We start from the raw sequence: 26,644 nt of genomic DNA, 5'->3' as shown, positions 1-26,644 counted from the left end.
GTAGCCTAGTGACTAAGGTGCCTGTAGCCTAGTGGCTAAGGTGCCTGTAGCCTAGTGGCTAAGGTGCCTGTAGCCTAGTGGCTAAGGTGCCTGTAGCCTAGTGGCTAAGGTGCCTGTAGCCTAGTGGCTACGGTGCCTGTAGCCTAGTGGCTAAGGTGCCTGTAGCCTAGTGGCTACGGTGCCTGTAGCCTAGTGGCTACGGTGCCTGTAGCCTAGTGGCTACGGTGCCTGTAGCCTAGTGGCTACGGTGCCTGTAGCCTAGTGGCTACGGTGCCTGTAGCCTTGTGGCTACGGTGCTCGTGGCTGTGGTGCTTTACTGGGATCTAGAAGGTTGGTGTAGCCGCAGCTGGTGAATACATAACCTCACGTTCAAGCATTCAGCAGATGCTCTTGTCTCAGGGCGACTTGCGCAGATTATTTTACTGCTTATTTTATTTGGAGCGGCCTGTAGCCTTGTGGCTAAGGTAAATGACCGGAAGGTTGGTGATTCAAGCCCCTGGTGTGGCCGTGATGAGATCTGCACAGATGTTGCGCCCCTGTGCAGCTGTTGGGCCCTCGAGCAAGGCCCTTAACCCCACATTGCTCCAGGGGCGGATCGGGCCGCTGCTTCAGCCTAATCGTTTGGCTCCTCTGTACCCTTCTACCCCTCTTTGTTCCATAGACATTACATTAACATTGCATTAATGGCATTTGTCAGACGCTCTTATCCAGAGCGACTTACAGTTGATTAGACTAAGCAGGAGACAATCCTCCCCTGGAGCAATGCAGGGTAAAGGGCCTTGCGCAAGGGCCCAACAGCTGTGCGGATCTTATAGTGGCTACACCGGGATTAGAACCACCGACCTTGCGGGTCCCAGTCATGTACCTTGACCACTACGCTACAGGCCGCCACGGACGTTTCCATTTTGGAGAGGACTCGACGCAGCCGCTGAGAACCCGTGCTTCACCAGCTGTCGAGCCGGAGGACGGCTGTTCGCCTCTTACCTGCTGGAAACGATTCAAGAAACTTATCTGCTAATCTAGGGGGAGGGGCTGAGAGGTTCTGTTAGAACGGCATTCGCTTTGTCACGCTCGGTGTTTGACTCCTGCAGCCAGTTTTCTTTGGTACGCGTTTGCCCAACCCGTTACGTTACGTAACCTCACATTCAAGCATTCGGCAGATGCTCTTATCTCAGGGCGACTTACGCAGATTATTTTACTGCTTATTTTATGTGGAGCGGGACTGTAGCCTTGTGGCTTAGGTAAATGACCGGAAGGTTGGTGGTTCAAGCCCCTGGTGTGGCCATGTTGAGATCCGCACAGCTGTTGCGCCCTTTACATGTTGTTCAATAACTCAACTGGGTAATTACTGTAGTTTGGGTACAACAGCAGTGCCAGGGAATCCAGCCTACAGCAAGTGTCCAGCCTTAAAGGGGCAGTTCACCAAAAGTAGAAATTAAAGTATGTTATGTTTAGTAGCATCTATCCTTCCAGATAGTATTTGGTGTGGTGATTGTATGTGAATAAAGGTTTGCACACCTGACCATGTTGACCACAAGAGCTAGCGACATTCAAAAGGCAAAAATAAAATAATTCCTCATGTAGACAGTGAATTTCTATGGAAATACACTGATGTCATTTAAAGTCTTTAAAAAAGGACATATTATCATTCACTCTAAGTCTCTGACAAAGAACGGAATGTGTCCAAAACGAAAGTCTCTTTTTTTTTTCTTTTTTTTTTTTTTTCTTCAGCCATTAAAAGTTGCAAACGCAGCAGGAGAGGCGGTGTTGCGGGGTTCTGGTTTTATTTCTGGTGCAGTGACTGTGCCAGCCAGCGGTGAGCAGTCTGACACTTCCCTGACCCCTGCCTGGCTCCTCACCTCCTGCGTCGTGCCCGGGTGCTCCTCCTCCTCCTCCTCCTCCTCCTCCTCCTCCCGTGTCCTGTTTCTCCTCAGCCTCCCCACCCTCCCAGAACCCGGGGCCGTGTTTCAGAGCCGTCGACACCGCTTCGATTGGCTCCTACTCCCTGCTCCTTACCGTCAAAATGTCCGCACTAAACCCACTGCTTTTACTGTCATTATTCACTTGCCTCCGCAAACTTTAAAATGCGTTGCATTACAATCTCTTGAGTTTTAGGAACTTTTTCCAGTTTTGGGGTCGCGAGTAGCCTGTCTATTGTTTGTGGATTCTTGCCTCAGCAGTAACGTATGAAAGCTGAAATGTATGTATTATTTAACCATTTAAGTGGCAAATAAATAAGGCAAGAGATGTGGTGATTGTCAGAGGAAACTATGTCTTGAGATAAATCTAATGGCGATGCGTGTGAATGCATAAACTTCTTTCCGTAAGTCTTTCTGAACATGCGGTACCAATGCTCTCACGTATACACCACGTCTTGGTAGAGCCTCTTGCATATCTACCAAATGCTATCACTGTTAAGAACCAGGAAACCAAGAAAAATTAGGGCTTCCATTGCAAACTTGCTCTTAGTTTTAAGAATTGTGAAAATCTGAGTGCACTTACTTAAAACAAAATATATATAGGGTGTCTCGGTGGCGCAGCCTGTAGAGCACTGACCGCATGCTCATTGCGAGCCGCGACGTCGGCGGTTAAAATCCGACCGTCCGACAATTTGTCGCATGTCTTCCCCTCTCTCTCGCTCCCATTCTTCCTGTCTCTCTATACTATACCGTCCAATAAAGATGAAAAAGGCCTAAAAAAAAATATATATATTATTTTTTATTTTTTATTTCCTTGACTTCCTCCCGCGAAGCAGACGAGCAGAAGGAGCGCGCGGTCAGAGGCCTGTCACCTGACGGCTCTGTGTGCAGATTAGGGCGGCCGGAGTCTGGGCGCGCGGGGCGGGCGTTCGCTGCCGGCCCGGCGGGAACCCAGCCCGCCGCTGCGGTCACATGAGCATGGTTGTGCCGTACCCTGCTTCCCAGGGCAGGCCCTGTTGCAGGCGTTGGCAGACCGCGCGGTGCTTAGGAGGCAGTGATTGGGTAATGATTAGTTGGTTCTCTCTCCAAAAAAGCCCGGGATGACTTCAGGGCCACAGCTGCTTTTCCAGAAAGTCGTATTCCTTTGCACGAAACCCCGAATACTGGGCACCGCTCTCGCTGTGTGTGTGTGTGTGTGTGTGTGTGTGTGTGTGTCTGTGTGTGTGTGTGTGTGTGTGTGTGTGTGTGTGTGTGTGTGTGTGTGTGTGTGTGTGTGTCTGTGTGTGTCTGTGTGTGTCTGTGTCTGTGTGTGTGTGTGTGCTTGTGTATGAATACTGTGTGTGTGTGTGTCTGTGTCTGTGTGCTTGTGTATGAATATTGTGTGTGTGTGTCTGTCTTTGTGTCTGTGTGCTTGTGTATGAATACTGTGTGTGTGTGTGTGTGTCTGTCTGTCTTTGTGTCTGTGTGCTTGTGTATGAATACTGTGTGTGTGTGTGTGTGTGTCTGTCTGTCTTTGTGTCTGTGTGCTTGTGTATGAATACTGTGTGTGTGTGTGTGTGTCTGTCTGTCTTTGTGTCTGTGTGCTTGTGTATGAATACTGTGTGTGTGTGTCTGTGTGTGAGTGCGAGTGAACGAGTGTGTGAATGTGTGTGTGCTTGTGTAAGTGAGTGTGAGAGAGAAAGTGGAAAAATTTGTGTGTGTGTGTATGAGAGCAAGAGAGAGAGAGATGGATGTGTGATGGAATGTAAGAGAACGAGTGTGTGTGTGTGTGTGTGTGTGTGTGTAAGAAAGAAAGTGAAAATGTGCGCGCAAGTGTAGATGTGTTGTGTATGTGCTCACGGAAATGGCCGCAGTCTGCATATCTAATCTTTAGTTATGCCCCGAATGTTCAACCTCGCATTTCTGCATTCATATCTTCTCATCAGTCGCATCAGTCATTTTTTTAATGTGCTGTCCAGTTGACATACTCCCAGGTGCTCCCGTTATTGTACTCTGATGCGTGATATTTTGATATGTGATAAGTTGTGATATGTGATAAGTTGTGTTGAGCTTCTGTAGGCCTCATTGTGGCTTCTAAGCAGTAGTGACTGGTGAGCATAAGGCTTGCTTATTACTGCATCATAGTTGCGTGGTTCTTTTCTTAATAATTCTGTTAGTGAGCAGAAATGCATATTATATTATACTCTAATTATAATATTTACTTTGAATGCATAGGATTAGCACTTGGGAAAAAGTAGTTTAATTCTGTATGATTGTTTTTCATAAAAACTGCTGCCAGTGGCTGTGCTCTCTCTGGTGTGTGTGTGTGTGTGTGTGTGTGTGTGTGTGTGTGTGTGTGTGTGTGTGTGTGTGTGTGTGTGTGTGTGTGTGTGTGTGTGTGTGTGTGTGTGTGTGTGTGTGTGTGTGTGTGTGTGTGTGTGTGTGTGTGTGTGTGTGTGTGTGTGTGTGTGTGCTGTGGTCTGCACAGGCAGAGTGCCATGGGAGCAGAAAAATGGCATTTGTGTGTGTGTGTCGGGGGGGTGCAGTACATGGGACGGGGGGAGGGGGGAAACTGGGTAGTTTTATTTCTCCTCTTCTCTTCTGGCCAGCTGTTGCTCGTACAGCAGACAGTGCTGAAGGAGCGGAGAGTGAAATAGGAGTTTTTATTTCTACCTTCCATGCTCTCTGCGCTCATCTGCAGCAGGGGAAAGTGTGTATGAGGGGTCTCTTCAGAGAGGGGGGGGGCATTACCAGCACAGCTCTGTCAGGGAGGGGGGGTATGAGGGGGAGAGGGAGAGAGGGAGGGGGAGAAGAGAGTGAGAGAGAGGGGGAGGGTGAGGGAGAGAGGGGGAGAAGAGAGTGAGAGAGAGAGGGGAAAGAGGGGGGGTATGAGAGAGAGGGGGAGAAGAGATTGAGAGAGAGGGGGAGAGAAGAGCGAGGGAGAGGGAGAGGGAGAGAGAGAGCGGAGAGAGGGAGAGCAAAGTTTCCATGTTTAACGTGCAGTGGAGAGGTGGAATGTGCTGACACAGTGCTTTGTCTGAGCTCCAGAATGAATAATCAGACCTGGTTTAGCCTCGCGCTGCCAGGAGACGCGGGGTGCCAAGTTCTCCCAAAATCTGCCTCTGGCAAACCGCCACCAGGATTCTGCCTGTTCAGGATTATTCTTTTTTTTTATTCTTTATTGTGCTGAAGCTCGAGTGAGACCTTCCTCACGCGAAGAACAGGCTGGCCCCAGTGTGCAGAGGAAGGGTGGAGTCTCCTAAGAAAGAGGCACTATTTCATTACTCACAGTAATGGTACATGGCATCTTTTCATATTTGTTTTGTAGATTTATATCATTGTAAAAGGCGCAGCAGTTATCAGACTTCAGTGGTAGCGAACAATTCAAGTTGAGTTAACTGTATGCAACCCATAGGAACCTCGACCAGCACATACTGGTGTCATCCCCAAATGGTTGACCTCTGATCGTACGTATTGTCAGCAATATTGAGCTATGGCTGAAGAAGTGCAATGTGTTTATTTAATTATTTCAGATACTTTGGTTCCGGATTTGAGCAAGCAGTTTTCACCATCGGAAAATGCACCCCCTATCCTGGTGAAGTTGGTGGAAGCCATTGAAAAGAAAGGTAAGATTAGAAGGCAGTTTGTGTGTGTCTGTGTGTCTGTGTGTCTGTGTGTCTGTGTGTCTGTGTTGTATAGGTGCACACTACACTTTGCAAATCCGAAATAAAATCAATTGTGTCAAAAAATAATTTTGAAAGTAGCTTGTGCTCTACCAACTATCTAGAATAGGTGGTCTGAAGTGTAGCCAAAGGACTGGCAGATTAGCTAGCTTCCAGGCTATCTGCACTCAGTCTGTTCCCCATTCCCTTCCACAGGTCAATACAACCCCAGTCTGCTGTGAACACGACATACCAAGTGTACATAATATTAATATAAGCCTCTGTTGTCATGCAGATAGACTGTCACCTGGGTACACAGTTACAGTGCATATCTACCGTATACCTTAAATATTAAACCAAATGTTAAACCAAAAGAAAAAAGCGAAATTCTTTCCAAAGTCTTTTTCAAGACTTTATTTAATGATTAGAAAGTACCGTCCTCTGGATGGATGAGAGGGGACATCTTTTTCCCCCCCCCCTGCATATTGAGAATCTTAATTCACACCCCGAGCATTGAAATGCCCTTTAAAAATAGAGTCAGACTTAACCCCCGATCGCATACGCCGTGAAACTCTGCACCCCGCGGTCGCGTCTGGAACCTCCCGCGCGAGACGCCCGGCCGCTTTCCTCGGCTTCGCAGCCCCCCCGTTCCCGCGGCCGCGTGACTCAGCAGAACACTCACTCTGGTCCGCTGTCCCCCGTCTCAACCCCGCGCTGAGCGGAGCGTCTCCGTGGCCTTGCCTCGGGGGGCCCCCACCGCTTCGGAGCGGGAGACGGGACGGGTTACGCTCTGTCAGTCTCCCCTGTGGCCGCAGTGCTGCAGGCTCTCCCGTGTGCCTTTTCCCGTAGGTTTTGTGAATGTGACTTTTTTTGCGGATTTTTGATGCGGTGCAATAGCTGAATATGAGAATTGGGTAAACTGACTGGTAATGGTTGCATCCATTCCCTGACAAAGGTTTTAATTTTTTAGTTTTTAAAATGTATATATATATATATATTTTTACAAAAACAATTTTCAGTTGTTAACAAGACACAGGGTTTTACTTTGGTGTTTACGAGTGGTCTTCAGTTTTTCTTTTTTTTCCATGCATAGTCAGGTGTAGACCTGTATTTGAATGGTTTGGATTCAAATACTTTTCTGTACTCGATTGATCTTGCCTGGTGCAATTGAGCCAACCAAGACGACCAGAAGGTGGGCGTTGCACTTTTTTACATAGTAAAAGAGTATTACATAGGCTCCAATACACCAGACAAGCTCAGCAAAGTGAAGAAAGGTATTTGAATACGTTATGTAGTCTGGTCAAGAGTTCCTGTTAAATATGACTACGTTTACTGCCTAGCACACCAGTAGTGGTGCACATGAATGCAACTCACCTGTATACCCACTGTGTTCTTGCCCTGACATGCATTCCTGTGCAGAACCAAGTGCAGTGTGTGTGTGCATGTGCACAGTGTGTGTGTGTGTGTGCGCGCGCGCGCGTGTGCGTTCGTGCGTGTTTGTGTTTGTGTGTGTGTGTGTGTGTGTGTGTGTGTGTGTGTGTGTGTGTGTGTGTGTGTGTGTGTGCGTGCGTGCGTGAGCGCTTGTGCGTGTGCACAGTGATTTTGTGCGTGTGTGTGCGTGCGTGCGTGTGCGTGCAGAGAGGTTATTCACACACTTATCTCACACCTCTGCTCCTGAATGCCGGACGGTTATACTCTCGCCGTCTGGACTGGTCCGTCTAGACGGAGAGCTCCTAAAAGGGTTCCTGGGCCTCTCGAGGCCCCAGACGGACAGATCTGTGCTGAAGGTCTGTGGTCTCTCCGCTTGCTGAATGGTGCCTGTATTTATATCCCAGGGCACTGTATTTTTAATGTTTATACGCGTTACTGACCCGCTAATCCTAGCGTGCTCGAGAGGACTATTCGAGGCTGGGTGAGCTAACCCACCTTCTGGATCTGCCGCAGGTCTGCACTGGGAGACGCTGTACAGGACGTCTGACTCCTTGGCTGCTGGCGGTCTAAGGCAGAGCCTGAATCTTGGTAAGATCTCCACACACATCTCCTCCACACATATCCCCTCAACATATCTCCGCACACACGCTAAGAGAAAGGGCCTTCGCATTTAAATCACGCAGCTGAAAAGTGCTGTTGCAGTCAGCAATGCATTATATAACGGGCTTTGCAAGTGACCTTTAGTCAACATCATGCATGTTAAAAATGCTCCCGTCCAATCCTGCGCGAAAAGACGACTCGCTAGGGTAAAGGGCGTTCTGGAGTCATCTTGAGATCCGGACCGCTAAAAGATCTTACGAGCGGATTGTAAAGCGCGTTTCACTCGGAGAATGCGGAGGAATTGGCCTGGTTTATGGTGAGCTGCATGGTCTGTGTCATGCCGGGCTGTGGGAGGACATTAGCAGACAGTCTCCTACTGTACGGCGGGTGAGGCCGCGGGAGCTTGTGATCGCCGTGCCTGTGATCCAGCTATTCCTGGGAGAGATGGAAATTAGACCCTGCTACAAGGCCCGTACTTAGGCACAACAATGGCCTTCTTGTGACTTGCAAACCAGGATGAACCACGCTCTATTTTTTTTTTCTTATTTTTTATTTTTTTTATATAGCTGGTTTCATCGCTGTGATATAGCGTAGCCTTTGTTTCGAGAGAGAGAGAAAGTGGCCGGGCAATGTTAATGGATCGACGGGATTCCAGGATCTGTTGTCTGTGGGACATTATGTCCAGGCCAATCTCACTTAAATGCGTTTATTTTTAGGCGTTTTATTTGCGGCTGTCATTCTCCCGTGCTGGCACCGTTTCCTCTCTTGCGCAATCGTACACTGGATGGATTTCCAAGCTCTTGAGAATCGACAAGTCGGTGCAACATTTTCTCCATTTGATACCTTTCGGTCGTCGCAGTGTGAACAGAGCGAGGATTGTCACTGAAAGTCCATATCGCTGGTATGCGTGTGATGGGCCTACGAGCCCCCTGCCAAGTGCCGTGTTCGCAAGGCCCGGCCAAAGCCTAGAACGTGTGTGTGTGAGAGAGTGTGTGGGTGTGTGAGAGTGTGTGTGGGTGTGAGAGAGTGTGTGGGTGTGTGAGAGAGTGTGTGGGTGTGTGTGAGTGTGTGTGTGAGTGTGTGTGTGAGTGTGTGTGTGAGTGTGTGTGTGAGAGAGTGTGAGAGAGTGTGAGAGAGTGTGAGAGAGTGTGAGTGTGTGAGTGTGTGAGTGTGTGAGTGTGTGAGTGTGTGAGTGTGTGAGAGTGTGAGAGTGTGAGAGTGTGTGTGAGAGCATGTATGTGCTTTTGAGTTTGTACATGTATGTGTGCGCACTGAGTGGCGTGTGTTTGTACTTGTATGTGCGTGTGTGTTTGTACATGTATGTGTGTTTGTACATGTATGTGTGTTTGTAGATGTATGTGCTTGTGTGTTTGTACATGTATGAGTGTTTGTACATGTATGTGCGTGTGTGTTTGTACATGTATGTGTTTTTGTACATGTATGAGTGTGCACTGAGTGGTGTGTGTTTGTACATGTGTGTGCGTGTGTGTTTGTACATGTATGTGTGTTTGTACATGTATGAGTGCTCTCTGAGTGGCGTGTGTCATCCACTGGAACATGCCCCAGCACAGCCCCTGCGTGCGGGGCGCAGGCCGCCCGGTGGAGGCGTCGTGGGGACAGCTGCTGTTTACTCCGCCGCGTCTCCATTGTGCGCAGGTCCTGGGCGCGCGCGGGCTGCTGTGCTCCTTGCGTGTCTGAGGAGGTTATTTTGAGGGTTGAGCTGATTGACTCTGGGCCGGGTCACCTGTCGCAGGACGAGCCCGGGCAGTTCCCCGTGAGCCCGTTGCCATGCAGCGAATAGCAGGACGAGGCGGGTTATATAGCGCCTGGGCGCAGAGAGAGGCAGAACTGTCCGTGAAGCTCCAGGGGCTGGAACGGTAGGGATCGCATCGGGCCTGAAGGGCCGGAGGGAGGGCCGGGTGTCGCTCCTGGGGTTTCGGTTTTATAGATGTCAGATTAATCTACAAGGCCCAAGTCCTGTTGTCTTCTTAGCACTTGAAGCTGTGCTTAGCGTGTGTTTGTGGTGCGTTTGCAGAGTTGTCCGGAGTGAAACTTCACCGTCTGTTTGCAGAGTTGTGAAAGTGTGTGTGTGTGTGTGTGTGTGTGTGTGTGTGTGTGTGTGTGTGAGAGTGAGAGAGTGAGAGAGTGAAAGTTGACATCTTGTTTGTTGTGCGTTTACAGAGTTGTCCGGAGTGAAAGTTGACCTCTTGTTTGTTGTGCGTTTACAGAGTTGTCCGGTGTGAAAGTTGACCTCTTGTTTGTTGTGCGTTTGCAGAGTTGTCCGGAGTGAAACTTGACCTCTTGTTTGTTGTGCGTTTGCAGAGTTGTCCGGAGTGAAAGTTGACCTCTTGTTTGTTGTGCGTTTGCAGAGTTGTCCGGAGTGAAAGTTGACCTCTTGTTTGTTGTGCGTTTGCAGAGTTGTCCGGAGCAGAGATGGGTCAGTACGACGTCCACACCCTTTCGGAGGCCCTGATGCGGTACCTGCAGGAGCTGCCCTCCCCCGTGGTCCTCCCCTGCATTTACCCAGACCTGCAGACGACCATGCTGCAGGGGCCAGGTACAGTACACGCCCGTCTCCACTGTCACCCGTCTCAAAATTGAGTCGGGTTTTAACAGGGACTCAAAACAATAGTATAGCAGTGTTTTTGATTGGTTGAAAAGGTTGATGGTGCCTTATGGCACTCTTGGGATTTCACTGTCACTCCGCGTCAGTGCCATACGCCACGCCCGGGACTGACAGGGTTAAGTGAGCAGGTGACTGAATCAATATTTGACGTTGGACTCGAGGAGTCGGTCTGCCGTGGGAGAATGCTTGAGCGGCTCTGTGTCCGAGAGGGGGCCGGACCCTCACCTGTTTGAACGAGGGCTGCACCGTGCCGGGAAACGTGCGATAACGGTGTTGAACAGTGCGATGACGACGTGACTCCATACATAAACAAATATTGAAGCGTTCTGATGTCTTTCTGCATGAGGTACGCTGCTCACCTACCCCAGACGACGAATAACCAAGGACCACTAAATAAATATATTTTTTTTAGATGCATTATTTCCAACATGCTTTCATTCACCGAATTGCACATTAACGGGCAATCAATTTTAACAGAACGTCAGTTTGAATATATACTGTTCTGCGCAGGTCAGGCAGTCTTTGGAGATGTCACGATGAGGATAGATATACGATGATGATGTGTAATGACCATTTTTAAATGGAAAAGCCTGACCAGGGACAGGGATCGCAAATTAGCCTTGGCTAGAAATCCTATATGCAGCACATCTGTTTCATGTTATTGTAACCTGTTACAATGTTCTCTGTATTGTGCGACATTGGCTCAGGAGGTAAGAGTAGTCGTCTGGCGGTCGGAGGGTTGCCGGTTCAATCCCGCCCTGGGTGTATCGAAGTGTCCCTGAGCAAGACACCTAACCCCCAAATGCTCCTGACGAGCTGGTCGGCGGCTTGCATGGCAGCCAATCGCCGTCGGTGTGTGAGTGTGTGTGTGAACGGGTGAATGAGAAGCATCAATTGCACAGCGCTTTTGGATAAAGGCGCTATATAAATGCCAACCATTTACCATTTACACGTAAAGGGATGAATAAGTGGTTTAGCCGCGGTCTGAGCGAGCCGTTTGCGTTCCGTCCGCAGACACGCTGGCGGAGGAGGGCGGGGGGGAGCTGATGAAGGTGCTGGCGTCTCCCAGCCTCCCCCTCCAGCACCTGCTCGCCCTGCAGTACCTGCTGCGCCACCTGGACCGCGTCTGCCAGAGCTCCGACCAGAACGGGCTGGACCCCGCCTCCCTGGCCGCCATCTTCGGCCCGCTGCTGCTCCGCCTCCCCGCCACTGGGTCAGTACCCCGGGACGGGCCGTCCGCGGTCCTCCCCCACCAGAACCGTCAGTACCCCGAGACCAGACCACCGCGGTCCTCCCCCACCAGAACCGTCAGTACCTTGAGACTAGACCACCGCGGTCCTCCCCCACCAGAACCGTCAGTACCCCGAGACCAGACCACCGCGGTCCTCCCCCACCAGAACCGTCAGTACCCCGAGACCAGACCACCGCGGTCCTCCCCCACCAGAACCGTCAGTACCCCGAGACCAGACCACCACGGTTCTCCCCCACCAGAACCGTCAGTACCCCAAGACCAGACCACCGCGGTCCTCCCCCACCAGAACCGTCAGTACCCCAAGACCAGACCACCGCGGTCCTCCCCCACCAGAACCGTCAGTACCCCAAGACCAGACCACCGCGGTCCTCCCCCACCAGAACCGTCAGTACCCTGAGACCGGACCACCGCGGTCCTCCCCCACCAGAACCGTGACCCAAAACCACCAGGGCAGCCACAAACCAGAACTATGGACAGTACTGGGCTCATAAGGGGTGGCTTAAGCTGTTGCAAAATATATGCACTGCAAAAAAATGGCTGACTAACGAGGGGTTTTAGTCTTTTAATGAGACTTAAGATCTTTTTCTCTCAAGTAGGAAATATTAGCTTCTTTTAAGTTACCGTTTTTGCTTGACCGGTGAAATTTTTCTCACCCCGTTGGCAAATCTTGAAATGAGTCCCAACTTTCTCACCTCATTGGCAGTTCTTTTGTCTTCTTTCCCCCCCCCCCAAAAAAAAGTAATAGAAATAAGATTTGAAGTCTAAATGTTTTTTTAAAAGTTTTTTGCAGTTTATTAAGATAGTGTAGGTCTACTGTTATAGCCGTGTGGGGCTTGCTGTTCCTCTGTAATAATCTGTTTGCACGAACGGCTGTGTCCATGGGAGCAGCTCTCAGCGCTCAGCTCTCAGCGCTGAGCCAAACACAGCTGGGGGGGGGTGGGGGGGGTCTGGGGGCTCGGCTGGGGGGGGGGGGGGGGGGGGGGGGGGGGTCTCCGTCCTCAACGATGGGGCCTTCACAGGGGAAGGAGCATCACAGCCAAATCCTGGGAAAACACTGCAAAGGTCTTAACAAGCGTCTTAGTCTTATATTTACACTTGAAATCTTGTTTCCGTTTACTTTTTTGATAAACGGGGCAAATAAACTGCCATTTGGATGTCTAATTTGAAGATTTGCCAATTGGGTGAGAGAAGTTTGACTCATTTGAAGATTTGCCAATGTGGTGAGTGAATATGACTTTACAGTAAAGTTACAGTAACTTAAAACAAGCAAATTTTTTCTACTTGAGAAAAAAAAAAAAAGAAAGATCTCAAGTCTTATTGCAAGACTAAAGACGCTTCTTATGACGGACTGGAACAGGAGGACAAAACGGGCCGTGCCTGGCTGTGCCGTCGTTACGAGGAATCCATCCCGGGGAGAACCGGAGAGCTGCAGCGGCGTGGCGTGGCTCAGCGCGCGGGCTTGTGAGAAACCCCGCTAAAAAAAAGCGGCCGTGTCCGTCGCCGACGAAGCTGTTACACACGCTCCCGTCCGTCTCCGGAGAGGCAGCGTCTGAAATGTGCGGTGGAGCTCCGAGGCGCGGCCTGCGCGGCGTGTGTTTTCGTGCGGCGTGTGTTTTTGTGCGGCGTGTGTTTTGGCACGGCGGGAGGCCGTTACTCGCCTGTGGTCTCCTTGAAGGAACAGCGCGTTCCGTCCAGCTGTCAGGCGAGAGGTGTCGACACTAAACGGGAGGGAAAGAAGACTCGGGGGCTATCCGAGAACGGTCTGTTTTTGCGCTCTCCGCGAACTGCCGGGCGATTGCGCTCCAAGTGCAACGCGTCCCAAATTAAATGGCCCGCAGACCACACCCTTGTGCAGAGTGTTCTTTAAAAGCCTCGCTCTGGCAGACTAGCTCTGAAAAAAAAAAAAAAAAGGGGTTTGATTTTTATTTCTTTTTTAATGTTGAGTTTAAAAAGAAAATCCTCAGAGACTTGGATCGTATGTGCTGATATAAACGGGCTCGTGTGGTTAATGTCGCTGTTAAAAACGCCGGTTCTTGCGTCTCCTTGACGTGACCCCCTGTGTGTGAAGCAGGTTGGAGGCTGACCAGGAGCTTCCTTCCCTGGTGCTGGAGAGACTCCTGAAGGAGAGGAGCTGGGAGCAGGAGCTGACACCCCCAGGTAAACCCCCCCCCCCCCCCCCCCCCTTGCAAAACCAGGAACAGTGGTCTCATCCGAAGCCTTTAAGACCTCTCGAGCATCATACAAAATGAATCCCTCCCCATATTTCAATGCGGACTGACACACCTTTTCAGACTGTACCTTAGTCCTCCCTCGTGTATAACCCCCTCCTCAATATCCTTCTTCTACACCCTTAGAAAAAAATCACTTACTTGCACTTACAACTTGACTGTTGTTTCTGTTTATGACTGCACTACCGTGCGAGTTTTGCTGTATATGGATTTGGTGCTTTTCACTTGTTGAGGAACTTACGCACTTGTAAATCGCTTTGGATTAAAACGCTAAGTGACTAAAATGTAAATGAGTGCAATGAATGCCCACCCGCTGCCCTTCTGTTTGCCCAGCTCTCCCGCCCAAACCTCCCAAACCTGCCAAAGCCCTGAGCTGCAGCACTGTCCCGGGCGATTCCGAGTGGTACTGGGGTGACATTTCAAGGTAGGGCGGCACCCCGAATAAGACCCAGCGGAAGCGACGTAACGCCAGTGAGGGGCGCCATCGCGACTTCGATTTTCGTCTGGATTTCTCGTTTCAGGGAGGAGGTGAACGAGAAGATGAGGGACACGCCGGACGGGACGTTCCTGGTCCGGGACGCGTCCAGCAAAGTGCAGGGAGAGTACACCCTGACCCTCAGGTGGGACATCTGGGAATGCGATCGGCCCGGCCTTCCCGATTCCGGGCCGGGGAGAGAGGGAGGGGGAAGGGAGAGGGGGAGAGAGAGGGAGGGACGGGGAGAGAGAGGGAGAGACTGGTCAGGCCTGGTCTCGGAGGAGTGTGGAGTGTGAAGTGAGATTCCAGACGCAGCGTTTCCACTCCAGTCACGCAGGAAGCCTTCTCTTTTAACACCCTTCTGGAACCGCATTCATACTTCATCAGGCCAGCATGTAGCCTCGTGGCTAAGGTACCTTCACCTTGGGACCTGGAAGATTGTCAGTTCAATCCCCGGTGTAGCCCCTCCTAGTCTAATCAACTGTAAGTTGCTTTGGATAAAAGCATCAGCTAAACGACAAATTATCGTCTTCATCAGATGGGCTTAGCCTGATTTTAAGTATACATGGCTGCTCTACATTATTGTATCATATTAAGGTACTTCACTTACCTGTTAGCTACCATTGATTGCTTATTTCTGAATGTCAGCCATCGGACTGGGAGAGTAAGTCACTCCATACGCCCATGTCACTTTCCACTTTGCTCATAGGATGGACTGCCTTGCAGTAGAATGGAGTTTGATGGTACCCCAGTTGGATTGAGGTCACCTCACTTTCGCAAGCTGCCTCATTTTAAGAGCTTTAGGCGGTTTAATAGATTTGTGAAGAATTGGAGGTCGCCCTACATGTCTGTGTTCGTCTGAAGCGCTCTTGGGTTTGCTGTTGTATCTGAGGCTCTCTCGGGTTTGCTGTTTTATCTGAAGCTCTCTCAGTTTTGCTGCTGTGACTCACCAGCATGGTGCATTGTGTCGTTCACAGGAAAGGAGGAAACAACAAGCTGATCAAGATCTTCCACCGCGGGGGAAAGTACGGCTTCTCCGAGCCCCTCACCTTCGCCTCTGTGGCGGAGCTAATCAACCACTACCGCCACGATTCCCTGGCCCAGTACAACGCCAAGCTGGACACGCGACTGCTCTATCCCGTCTCCAAATACCAACAGGTACAGCACGCCACCGCCACGCCACTACAGCCTTGGGACGTATTGCCCTGCTGGAACAAAAAAAAAACCCCAGCTCAAGTTAGGTTTGGAAACCGCTGGTTAGCTGCTTGACCAGTTCAGATCAGTTCACAGCTCGATGTGGTTTAGCTGGTTGACCAGTACAGACCAGCTCCAAGCTTGACATGGTTTCACCGGCTCAAGCTACGTTTTGGAACAGCTTACCAGCTCAGACGAGCCACACACATGCTGGTTGACCAGCTCATACCCAGTTAGACCAGCTTATGACCAGCTTGACCAGCTCAATTTTAAAGCAGGCATAGGTGGATTTCACAGCAGGGTCATTGCTAGTTAGTTGCATTTTCATTGATTTTATTTTTTAACGCAGGGCTTGCCAGGCCTCTTCCTGGGTATCTATCTATTATGTAGGTCTTCACTGTAGTGTGTGCTGAAGTGAGGCATTACATTACATTACATGCATTTAGCAGACGCTCTTATCCAGAGCAACGTACAACAAAGTGCAGATCGAACACAGGCATTTACATTACATTACATGCATTTAGCAGATGCTCTTATCCAGAGCGACGTACCACGAAGTGCAGATCGAACACGGGGACAAGTGTGAAGAGGGCCCTAGAGGACAGTACGGTTTCCGGTAGCTCTTATCCAGAGCGACGTACGATAAAATGCCATGAAAGCAGGCCTGACCCGTACGGCTCTTCCGTGTCGCTCAGGACCAGGTGGTGAAGGAGGACAGCGTCGAGGCGGTGGGAGAGCAGCTGAAGGTCTATCACGAGCAGTACCAGGAGAAGAGCCGCGAATATGACGTCCTGTACGAGGAGTACACCCGCACGTCCCAGGTACGGTCACCCCGAAAGCCCGCGGCGGCCATTTTGTTAGCCGGTCCGAATGGAACCGGCTAACAAAATGGCCGCCCTCTCCTGTTAATCTCCTGCAGGAGCTGCAGATGAAGCGCACGGCCATCGAGGCCTTCAACGAGACCATCAAGATCTTCGAGGAGCAGTGCGAGACGCAGGAACGCTACAGCAAGGAGTACATCGAGAAGTTCAACCGCGAGGGCAACGACAAGGAGATCCAGAGGTTCGTTGGAAGAGCTTGGGGCCGCCGTCGCGTGCACTCGGGCCGCACTGCGTCGTTGGGTTTCGCCTGTGAATTGGCCTTGACTCGGCTGCTTTTGTCGTCTCGTGCGCAGGATCAAGAGCAATTCTGAGAAGCTGAAGTCGCGGGTGGCGGAAATTCACGACAGCAAGAGCAAGCTGGAGCTGGACCTGAAAAAACAGGCCGCGGACAACCGCGAGATCGACAAGAAGATGAACAGCCTTAAACCCGACCTAATGCAGCTGAGGAAGATCCGAGACCAATACCTGGTGTAAGCAAAACCCCTAACCCTGCTACACCGACTATACCATACTCTCGTTTACTTACAGCATTTATTGTTCATATTGATTGTGAAAATGTTCATACAAATGTCATCAGCCATCAGTGTTTTTCACCCATGTTTCAGCTGGCGAGCTGCGGTTGGAGAATGAAAAATGTCTTCCCATATAGCCTCTCAATGTGCATTCATATTAAGAGTGTAGCACGGGTGATATTGGTTGACGGTGTGAACGTGTCGGTCTTGCAGATGGCTGACGCAGAAGGGCACAAGACAGAGGAAGATCAACGAGTGGCTGGGCATCAAGAACGACGTTGAGGAGTAAGTGTGGGACATTTTACGTTTACATTTTAGTCATTTGGCGGACGCTTTTTAGTCCTGCCGCAGGTTAAAGCATGAAATCCATAATATCGTAAAATACTAGGACGAACCAAGGAATGCGGTCGAGTGTTGAGTTCCCCCCTATGGGGAGTGTGGAGGCGATACGCGTCCGGAGTAAAACCGCTACGCGGCAGGAGCGAAGCGCTACACGTCGAGCGTAAAAGCGCGCTACACTTCCGACTCAAAAGACGGTTGCCATTTTGTCCTCCCGTTCCTCAACTCGGTTACAGGATAAGGTCACAAAGAGTTTGTTTGTTATGGGAAGGCTGTCGCTGTTCCAGCTCCCTAGCCCCGGGCTTTTCTCAGTCCTTGGCTCTCTCTCTCTCTCCTCTCCTCTCCAGCCTGTACTCCATGATGGACGAGGAGGAGGACACGGCCCACCACGACGAGCACACCTGGTACGTGGGCGACCTGAAGCGCACTCAGGCCGAGGAGCTCCTCCGGGGGAGGGGCGATGGCACCTTCCTCATCCGCGACAGCCAATCGCAGAAGGGCTCCTTCGCCTGCTCCGTGGTGTGAGTATCGTGTGACTTCCTCCCCGCGAAGACAATCCGTCCTTTCACGGCGGTTGAGAGTGCAGTTAGGCCCTTTTGTTTGTTCGCCATTGTTTTGGGAATCTGTCCAGCGCAGGTTACAGTAAGCCACAAAAGAGAGAGTGCAAAGTCTGTTGAATTCACAGGCTTTATCTTGTGGTTCAGTTGTGGGAATTGTACCGGGTAAATGATACGTTTTGAAAGGCATTTCATGAGCTAGACTGTAAAGGCTTTTAAAATGGCCGACTTTTTTTTTTTTTTTTTTTTTTTTTAACCAAAGGGTTGAATGTGTTGGCAGCTGTTCAATCTCTGCCCCCCCCCCCTGTGTTTTTTTTTTGTTGCATGTCTGCAGTTTGGACGGAGACATTAAGCACTGTGTGATCTACAAGACAGTCACGGGATATGGATTTGCAGAGCCCTACAACCTTTACGGGAGTCTGAAAGACCTGGTCCTCCACTACAAGCACACCTCCCTGGTCCAACACAATGACTCCCTGAACGTGACCCTGGCCAGCCCCGTGCTCAGTCTGCGCCCGAGATGAGCCTGCAAGCGCTACAGAAGCTAACCTAAGCAATGTTGAGAAAAAACAAAAAAAAACAACAAAAAAAAAGACACAAACCTTGATCGTATCAATGAGCTTTTTTTTTTACATTTGAATCAAGAAAACAAGCATGTTGACTGTATAAACTCTGGACCCCCCCCCCCCCCCCCCCAGAGACTGAAGGTAGGAAGGCTGAACTGAGGAGTGGGCATGACTGTTAAAGGTTTAGAGTTTGGCTTCGATGCTAAACCCTCTGCATTCCAGTCCTACTCCCCACAAGAATTGTATCGACAAGGATGTCTTTGCCAAAGCACCTACCACACATTATGTCAGAAGCAGACCTTGTTCCGGATTCTCCCATCGCGAGAGCAGTTGATCATATTTGACTACAACAGGGGGCAGTTCTTTTGTTTAAAAAAAAAAAACCCTTGGAACGGAATGGCTAGAATCTTTTAAAAACCTGTTGCTTGGAGATGAACAGTAACCTGCCTGGACTGAGTGAAGGTTGGTGGGAAGGCCTGGTTGGAAAGCTCTAGAGAGATGTTTGCTTATCTTTACAAAAAAAAAAAAAGCTGCTGTGATTATTGTTTTCCGCTCTGTTTGCTAGGATAGTCGGTTTTTCAGACTGGCTGTCGAGAGGGAGACGGACAGATTTGTCGACTTCTTGTGACTCTAAGTGGACGACTGACCAAGGAATGCCTGGCAACCAAGCGACTTGAGACACTAGGAAAGTTTCGTTTCTCCTTTAAATTCTACTAATGTTTTAGCCACAGACGTAGAGCCTGCTGTTACACATAGTATTTTTACATTTCTTCTTCCACATTAATGTTCCTGTTCTCATGCGGAATGGTGATTGGTCGAAGGTGGAACAAAAAAAAAAGAAGCCTTTTCTTTTCTTTTTTTTCCTTTTCTTTTTTTTACCCTGAATGTGACTTTGCAAGCAGTGTCACCTAGAAATAATTTTCCTGTTTGCAGAAATCCTGAACCAGATTCACTATTTTTCTTCCTATCCTTTTTCTTATTGTTCTTGACACAGGCTGATGTACAGAGCTGTAGAGTGTGTTTGTTTAAAGAGGATCCTGTAGGCAGGTGTACCAATGAGTCGGTTATTGACAGCCAATTGCTGTATGGGATTATCCTACGAGTTTTCTTTCCGTTTTTTGTTTTTACTCTCCCTCCGAGGATTCGCGGAGGGTGCATGATATCAAGCTAATGCAAGCCAAATGAAGGATGTCTTCATGTAGCAAAAATAACTGATCCTTTATGATAAGCTTGAATACAGTGGTATAAGAGATTTTGTTTTGAAGACTGCATGGATACTATCCCTCAGAGATATTATGTAAGCACTTCTTGCTACCAGTACTGTTAGTGTATATCTGTGGTATATGCACATACGTAATAGTTAAAGAAGTAGATATATTTGCAAGAAGAAGAAAAAAAAAATCCATGCGCTTCACTTTACAATGATTTAGGGAATGTCTCTGACTGTTATTTGCGTGTTAGGTTCTCCTTGGGCAAAGTCCCTCTAGCTGCTGGTCAAATTACCGCCAGCGGCAGCGTTTTAGATTTGAAATCTGAAATCCAGCCAATCAAGACTTAAAATGGAGTACACATGGTGCTTTAATTCTGTGGGTGCTTATTGTTGGTGGTGTTTTTTTTAGATTGGATTCATATATTAATGCACCATCCTAGTTGAGTGTAGTGGTCAAACGACGTCAGTCACTGATCTACTAACATCCTTGTGCGTGTTCAAGGGTTTTATCAGTCTCCCAAAAGCACAACCGATGAACTGATAAGAGCAAAAGCATAAAAAATAAATAAATAAAAAAACACATTATTGGAGGGAGAAAGGTGCATCTTTTGCAATACTTTCTGGCCTTTTCCAGAACCCTTCGTATGCGAGTATGAAGCTGAGGGTGGGGAGTGTTAATGAAGCTAATGATAATGCGTTTTTAAGACGCGTTTTTAGGCTACTTTGGCTGTGTGGAGCCGGGGGATTGCGGTAGCTGTGACGGTAGTGTGTGCCGTGGCTTCGACGCGAAAGGCCAGCACGTGGCTGTTAGAAGTGCCTTCAGCCCTTTTTTTTTTTTACTCTACTCTCAATCTTCCCATCGTTTTCGGAGTGTTCCCCTCATCAATGGAACAGTGCCACTGCGATTGCCCTGTCCCGACGCAGATGCCAAGCGTCTTGTTTTGTGAAACGGATAATTTTCTTAATTTACCTTTCTAGTGTTTTCCTTCATGCGTGTTAACTATGGAAGGTGTGGTCACATCTTATTGTGATTACTTTTCTTCTGCTTATCACCATGGATTTACTGTTGAACATTTTTTTTTAGTGGGGGGGTGGGGGTAAAGTTATTGGGCCGGTTGTTCATTGAAAGTGATAAAGAATCTTGGGGTTAGAGGAAGGGGTGGAGTATCAAACCCAGAACAGAGGAGAATGTAAAATTAGAACCCAAAATATATTTGATTAAAATAAAGGAGCAGCCTTTCAATTCGTTTTCTGGGGCGTGCATGCATTATTTTTGACAGTATTGGAAACTCCTTGGAAACATTAATCCACCTAATAATCCGCATTTTATTAGTAGTCTATTGGACCTAACCTGCCATGCTTTGTGAATGCACTATATTGTTTGACAAGTGTTTCTTAAAGTCTCAGTATATCATATCATATATATAGTTTCAACAGTCAATATTACATTAATTTACAGTTATACTCACGGAGCTTTGTAAGGACATGTAATCTATAAATCAGTGTAAATCGGCGACGCTGGACTGGTTACTGCGCTGTGATGGTATGAGGATTCAATCTCGGTATTCCTGAAGTGTCTTAATGTTTGGAAAACAACAGGAAATATAGAATTTATTCCAGTTTTGGGAATGGGTATTTTAACGCCCATATTTGAAAACACTAAGTGGATTTTTTTTTTTTTGTGAGCTGATTTGCATCCATGTAAAATTGTTTGTATCTAATTGATGAAATTTCTAGCAAACGGTATTAACAATTTAAGTGTTAAAGTACGAAAGCATCTTATTTTCGGGGAGGTCGGATAGGAGAGTAATCTTTAGCATGGTTCGGTTTGATTTGATCGAGACCTCTCAACTTGGAAGCGTTTCAGGTTTCTTTCTTCGATGTTTTGGTGCTAGGTGTTGGGACTGATTTAGTTTGACAGTACATTGTGGTGCTAAAGCACAAATGTTTGGCATTGTTTTTATGACCCAGCTGAATGGGATCAATTGGGAGGGGAGGGGGAGGGGTGGGTGTTGGTAGCATTTTCGGCAGTAGTCAGCCCTAGCAGCTGGCTTTTTTTTGTTATCACAAGTCGGGAGCACACCAAGACTTTTATCTCAACATCGTTTTCATTGAAATCCAGCTTGTGTTCTTATGAGGGGCTCTTCAGACAGGAAATCAAAATCTTATTTTTTGAGATCATTTTGAATACTGAGAAGTTGGCTTGCTTTCTTGGCATGTGCGATTGTATCGATTTTAGATTTGGGGAGGGGGGGGGGGGTGGGGGGTGGGGTTGGGGGTTGGAACAACGAAGTTGTTGTTTTTATTATTGCACTTGATGTTTTGCATGCAATACAAAACTAACATAAAAACTATAATGCACACCAAGACCTGGTGTTCAGTCCCTCGTAATTAGCCGGGCGAGTGGAAGGAGAGTAGAATTCGTCCCTGGCCACTGTGCGTGCGGAAGCAGATTAATAAACCAAGCTGTGGAGGACATGCTGTTTCACCCGAGAAACAGATGGATAAATAATAACCTGAAAGGAAAAAAAAAAAAAAAAATGTCACTTTACCATTTTCCATAGCTTTATAACGGCAGTTTGAGAGCGCGAGAGAGAGAGTGCGTGTGTGGGAGAGCGTGCGAAAGCGGAGTTGAGTTGTTGCCAATGGTTTAAAAAATAATAATAATGAATCTGCTGAATGCACTACAAAGACACATCTTCAGTGACCTGAAGGTTGGAGAGTGGGTTTTATTTTCCTAAGATTGGGCTTGACGTTCTCATCAGGCTCACTATTTTTGCTATGTTTAGATAAGGTACAGATTTCAAAGAAAGCTATTAAATCTGAAACACTCCTAACATGAAAAAAACAGACCCTATATATGAATACAAGTACGGCATGAATATAAAATAAAAATCATTTTATGGTGCCTGATTAGGTCTGTTTGAAATTGGCTTTTTAAAAAAGCCGTTAAATTTGTTTGTCCTTTTGTCTGTCGTTTTGTTTATTTGTTCTGTAAAACATGACAGATTCTATGAAATAAGCTAGCTTGAACTTTGTTTTCCTCCATTCAGTTAGAAACAATGTTTACGATGTCTAATTAACCAAATAGAGAATTCGTTTGAAAACCAATCTGTCGGCTTCTTCATTAGTTAACGTAGAAAAAAAATGCAGTAGTTTTTGTTTTTTGATTTCATTTTTTTTTTTTCCTCTTTTTAAACTTGAAGTTTTTAAGACCGCTTTGGTTTTAGTTTTTTGTATTTGTGAAACAGTGCTCCCTTGATTAAAATCTAATACATGGTGTTTCTGGAACAGTCCTTTCGATACAGCCAGGCCTGCAATAAATCCGGGAAGCAAAAGATCTGAACCTGCTTTGTGCTGCAGATTGCACAGGAAAAAAGAAAAAGGAAAAAAAAACACTTGTCATTTATGTTAATAAATATTACATCAGTGCAAGATTTAAAAGTATTTGTTTGAACGCATACTGCATATTCAGTACATTTTCTGCCCATGAAATTGCTGTCATACACTTTGAGTAGATCTGATTTGCGATGCTTTGGTTCAATTAATTGGCAATAGACTATATATAGGTGCATGTGCCAAGTGCTATTCTGAATTTGTCATATACGAATACGTTAATACCAGTCTGCAGCTCAGCAGGTGTGTTCTGTGCACTTCTGATCAAGCAGTGTTGACAATTCGTTCTTGTGAACAGGAAATTGTTTTTTGGGTTTTTTTTTTATTTTTTACTCACGATCTTTTGCTTCCCAGACTGATCGGTCGGGTCTGCTCAGTTTACTTTAAGCTACGCACTTGTATTTTCCACTGTTGGTTTCCGTTTGTAAAAAGCACGATAAAATGCCATATGATTGGCTCATTTTCAGCCTGTTATGAACTTTTGTCTAAACCGTTGAAATCATAAAGGATTTGGGCAATAATAAAAAAGAATAATAAAAAAAACATGAACAACCTGCATCAGCTTTGGGGAAAATACAAGTGTATAAGTGTACAACTGCAGAACAATTTCGCAACCCCCTTCCCCCCAATCAGACACTTAGTGGAAGTAGATGAAATGGTTTGGTTTTTGTTTTGTTTTTTTTCCCCGAGGGGCTCCTGTTCACAAAAGTGCAATTGAACACTTAAGAGAGGGAGCACTGTTAAAACGCCCAGTACAGTCCTACTGGTGTGATGTGTGCACAATCCTTATGTACTTAAGATGATTCTTTTTATTTTCAGTCTGTCTCCAGTCTGTTCTCGGACGCAGCGTTTCTCAGTGTACGGCTCGCTCCAATGTGTTTGTCTGGACTGGTACTTAAAAAGTTTTGTATGGTACTTAAAAAAATAAAATAAAAAAAATAAAAAAAGGGAATAAGAATTGTTCGTTCTTCTAAATTTATAACCAAGGCCGGTGGCATTTTTATTATTATTTTTTTTTTGACAGGACCTGGTGTGAGATTTAATATAGAAGGTTCAGTTCCAGCCCGTACGGATCTACTTGTTGCCCGGAGCTTCCACGTATGATTCTCTTGACATTAAAATAAATTATTATGAAAGGTCTCCCTCCAGTGGTTTTAGGGAAATATTACATCTACAAGCTACTCATAGACGTTCAACTTGAAAACACTCCTGTGCTATTTCACAAAAAAATGCGACTAGCGACCCCGGCTGGTCAATCGGTCAAGTACACCTGATTGGTTAAGTGTCTTCCTCGGACTCCTTGGCTGGGTTTGATTCGACTTCAACGAAGTCCCCCAAGGGCTGTGTGATAAAAGTTGTGACTTCGAGGAAAAAGTGCATGCGTGTCAACACCCTCCTGAATTGATATCAAAGGTTGCCACAATGGGGTGCATACGGATGGCCATTCCAACCGGTGGTGAATCAAACATTTAAAAAATGTAAAAGGACCTCTGGATGCAAAAATGCGTTGTTTTCATAACTTCGTACAATTCAATATAGCAGTATTCCAAAAAACATTTCTCAAGGTTCTTCCTGCTGTAGGCTTCGCAGAACCACAGATTCCGTTAACATGGGCTTGGTTTGCCTGCAAACGCCAACATTTTAACAAATTTTAACAAATGCATATGTTAAAAATACCAGAAAATCGTTGCAAAAGTTAAAATGAATGAACAACACCGCCGCACCTCCAGTCTTGTGCACTGGACCACCGAAACGATCAACTTGAAGACGGAACACAATGTGAGCAGACGATAATAAAGGGAAGTTTATCGATTTGTAGTAGCTTACACTTTTTTTTAAAATCTTTTTTTTATGTAGTTGAGTCTTGATTCAAGAATTATAAACTCTCTGTGGTTTTACTTCTCCATTTACTTTCCTCATTTGATTTCAGGAACGTTGGTTAACGACAAATTTCTGAGGAACAAGCAAATTTCAGAGGGGAATACCATGGTGGGCCTACTATGAAACGTCCACATTGTTCTTTTATTGTAGTACTCCACATTTCGCTGTTACGCGGTTTACTTTGGTAATGTATCAGCTGTCCCTGATTATTCTAGGAACAATGTTGTCGTAATGACCCCACCGTAGTCTTTAGGGGAATTCTGGATGTAGTTCTCAATGTCAAGATGTTTCGAACTAAATGATCCAGACTAAATGACCCCCCCCCCCCCCCCCCATCACTGTATTACTCTACTAAATCGTGCTACATCAGACATAATGTACGAAGCAGTACTACAATAATTATAGGCGTAAGGTATTCAAGAATAAATAATGTCACCCATTTTGGCACTTGCACAGTATAGCCTTTTTATTAACTTGTGTAGGCTACAGTGCATTTCATGATTATCATTAACGCTTCAGTTTGTAAACCATGATAATGTAAATAATAAAATACGTTATATCTAGCTAATGTCTTTTGAACATTGTTCACATATAGAGTCCAATTACATCCGCTTTGAGGATGTCCTGAATACAATAAATGTTTCCTTGTATGTCAAAGCACATTTGCAAAAACCTCATTGCTTCTGTGGTGCATTTTCATTCTTTCATCGTACAGTGTATTCCGGGTGCAATGAGCTTCGGCAGTATATTCTTTCTGTCTGTCATCCATGGCTAGTCTGTCCTCTACAAAGCAGTTCCTCTTTTTGTGTAGTGTGTAGTTTTAATGAGAATTTTGAAACCGTGGCTTTAACTTTACAGTACTTTGCTTCTGTCGCCAAATCTACACTTAAAAAAGTGCTCATGCCTGCATTTGTGAAACCACAAAATACTTTCTAAACGAAACAATAGACCCGGTGTGCACACATTTATATTTAAAACATTACATGGGAAAGAACAGTTCAATTTTTTCTGTATGAAGTGACAGAACTCAATGTGCAACATTATATAGTGAGCTACACAGCAGTCCTCCTTTTAGATTTGTAATCGAATAATTCACGCATGAAAACATATTTGATACACTGGTTTCAACAGTGTAGAGATTTGTATACACAGTCCCTCCATTTGAGGGCACCATACTGTTTGGGACATGCAATATTAGTGTAATGTAAATGACATTAGTACTCTGTCACAGATTCTTTGCATGCAATGACTACTTGAAGCATCTCACCCACAGACTTTACCAGGGGCTGAATGTCTTCTCTGGTGGCCTGTACTTCAGCTGCTGTTTGCCTCAGGGGCTAGTAGCCTTAGGTTTTCTCTTCAGCATAATAATTACATGTTCAATTGGATTCAGCTCAGGTGAATGTAACTGGAGGATGTAATTTTTTTGCTTTAGCCGTATGTTTAGGATCATTGTCTTGCTGTTGGCTGAAGCTCTATCCTATGAGTTTGGTTGAAATTGGCATTAAGTAGCCGGACTGCAGAGGGTATAAATGACTGTGCATAACGATTGCTTTTACAAGCAGGTCAGGCACACCGACGCCCGAGGGCAATAGTGAAAATTTCCATGCCAAGATGCGCTCTGAAATACTCAGTAGCTATACTTTATTTCCTCAACCCTACTAATAAAGAGGTGACCGTGAACAACGTTCTCGATAATTTCCGTGATTACAACCCAATTGACTCAGTGCCAAGACTGGCTGTGCAGTAAACCTAAACCGGGTGTTTCGATAAAGTGAAGTGATACTGGGCACCGCGTAGACAGTAAACCATTATACGGGTATGGGAGGATGCTAGAATAAGAGGAACTGAGAGCGCAAAGCAAAAATAAAAGGTCATGTATCCAGGCGCAAAGAAAGGTACTTAAAATAAACTAACTGAAATTCAGTATATCTCT

At 46.9% G+C, this 26,644-nt stretch overlaps 1 protein-coding gene across 5 annotated transcripts in view; it reads left to right on the top strand.

Annotated features, from left to right (window-relative positions):
* Window positions 1–20,541, top strand: part of pik3r2 (phosphoinositide-3-kinase, regulatory subunit 2 (beta)) — a 38,938-nt gene extending 18,397 nt beyond the window's left edge. The window contains exons 1-15 of one of the 5 annotated variants that reach the window (XM_061237553.1): window positions 2,155–2,200; window positions 5,432–5,524; window positions 7,505–7,579; window positions 10,008–10,148; window positions 11,232–11,430; window positions 13,538–13,626; window positions 14,031–14,121; window positions 14,219–14,317; window positions 15,150–15,330; window positions 16,062–16,187; window positions 16,286–16,428; window positions 16,541–16,717; window positions 16,973–17,044; window positions 17,446–17,619; window positions 17,990–20,539. In XM_061237553.1, coding sequence (XP_061093537.1) covers window positions 10,025–10,148; window positions 11,232–11,430; window positions 13,538–13,626; window positions 14,031–14,121; window positions 14,219–14,317; window positions 15,150–15,330; window positions 16,062–16,187; window positions 16,286–16,428; window positions 16,541–16,717; window positions 16,973–17,044; window positions 17,446–17,619; window positions 17,990–18,179 — 1,665 coding nt within the window. In that variant the 5' untranslated portion in view covers window positions 2,155–2,200; window positions 5,432–5,524; window positions 7,505–7,579; window positions 10,008–10,024 and the 3' untranslated portion in view covers window positions 18,180–20,539. Of the gene's footprint in view, window positions 1–2,154; window positions 2,201–5,431; window positions 5,525–7,504; window positions 7,580–8,395; window positions 8,493–10,007; window positions 10,149–11,231; window positions 11,431–13,537; window positions 13,627–14,030; window positions 14,122–14,218; window positions 14,318–15,149; window positions 15,331–16,061; window positions 16,188–16,285; window positions 16,429–16,540; window positions 16,718–16,972; window positions 17,045–17,445; window positions 17,620–17,989 lie in introns of those variants that run through there. The other 4 variants (XM_061237552.1, XM_061237551.1, XM_061237555.1 and 1 more) reach the window with 4 other exon arrangements.
* The last annotated feature ends 6,103 nt before the right edge of the window (window positions 20,542–26,644 follow it).

Source organism: Conger conger, chromosome 4, assembly GCF_963514075.1.
Source record: "Conger conger chromosome 4, fConCon1.1, whole genome shotgun sequence".
Classification (NCBI taxonomy): Eukaryota; Metazoa; Chordata; class Actinopteri; order Anguilliformes; family Congridae; genus Conger; species Conger conger.
This window is presented reverse-complemented; position numbering and strand designations above follow the sequence as displayed.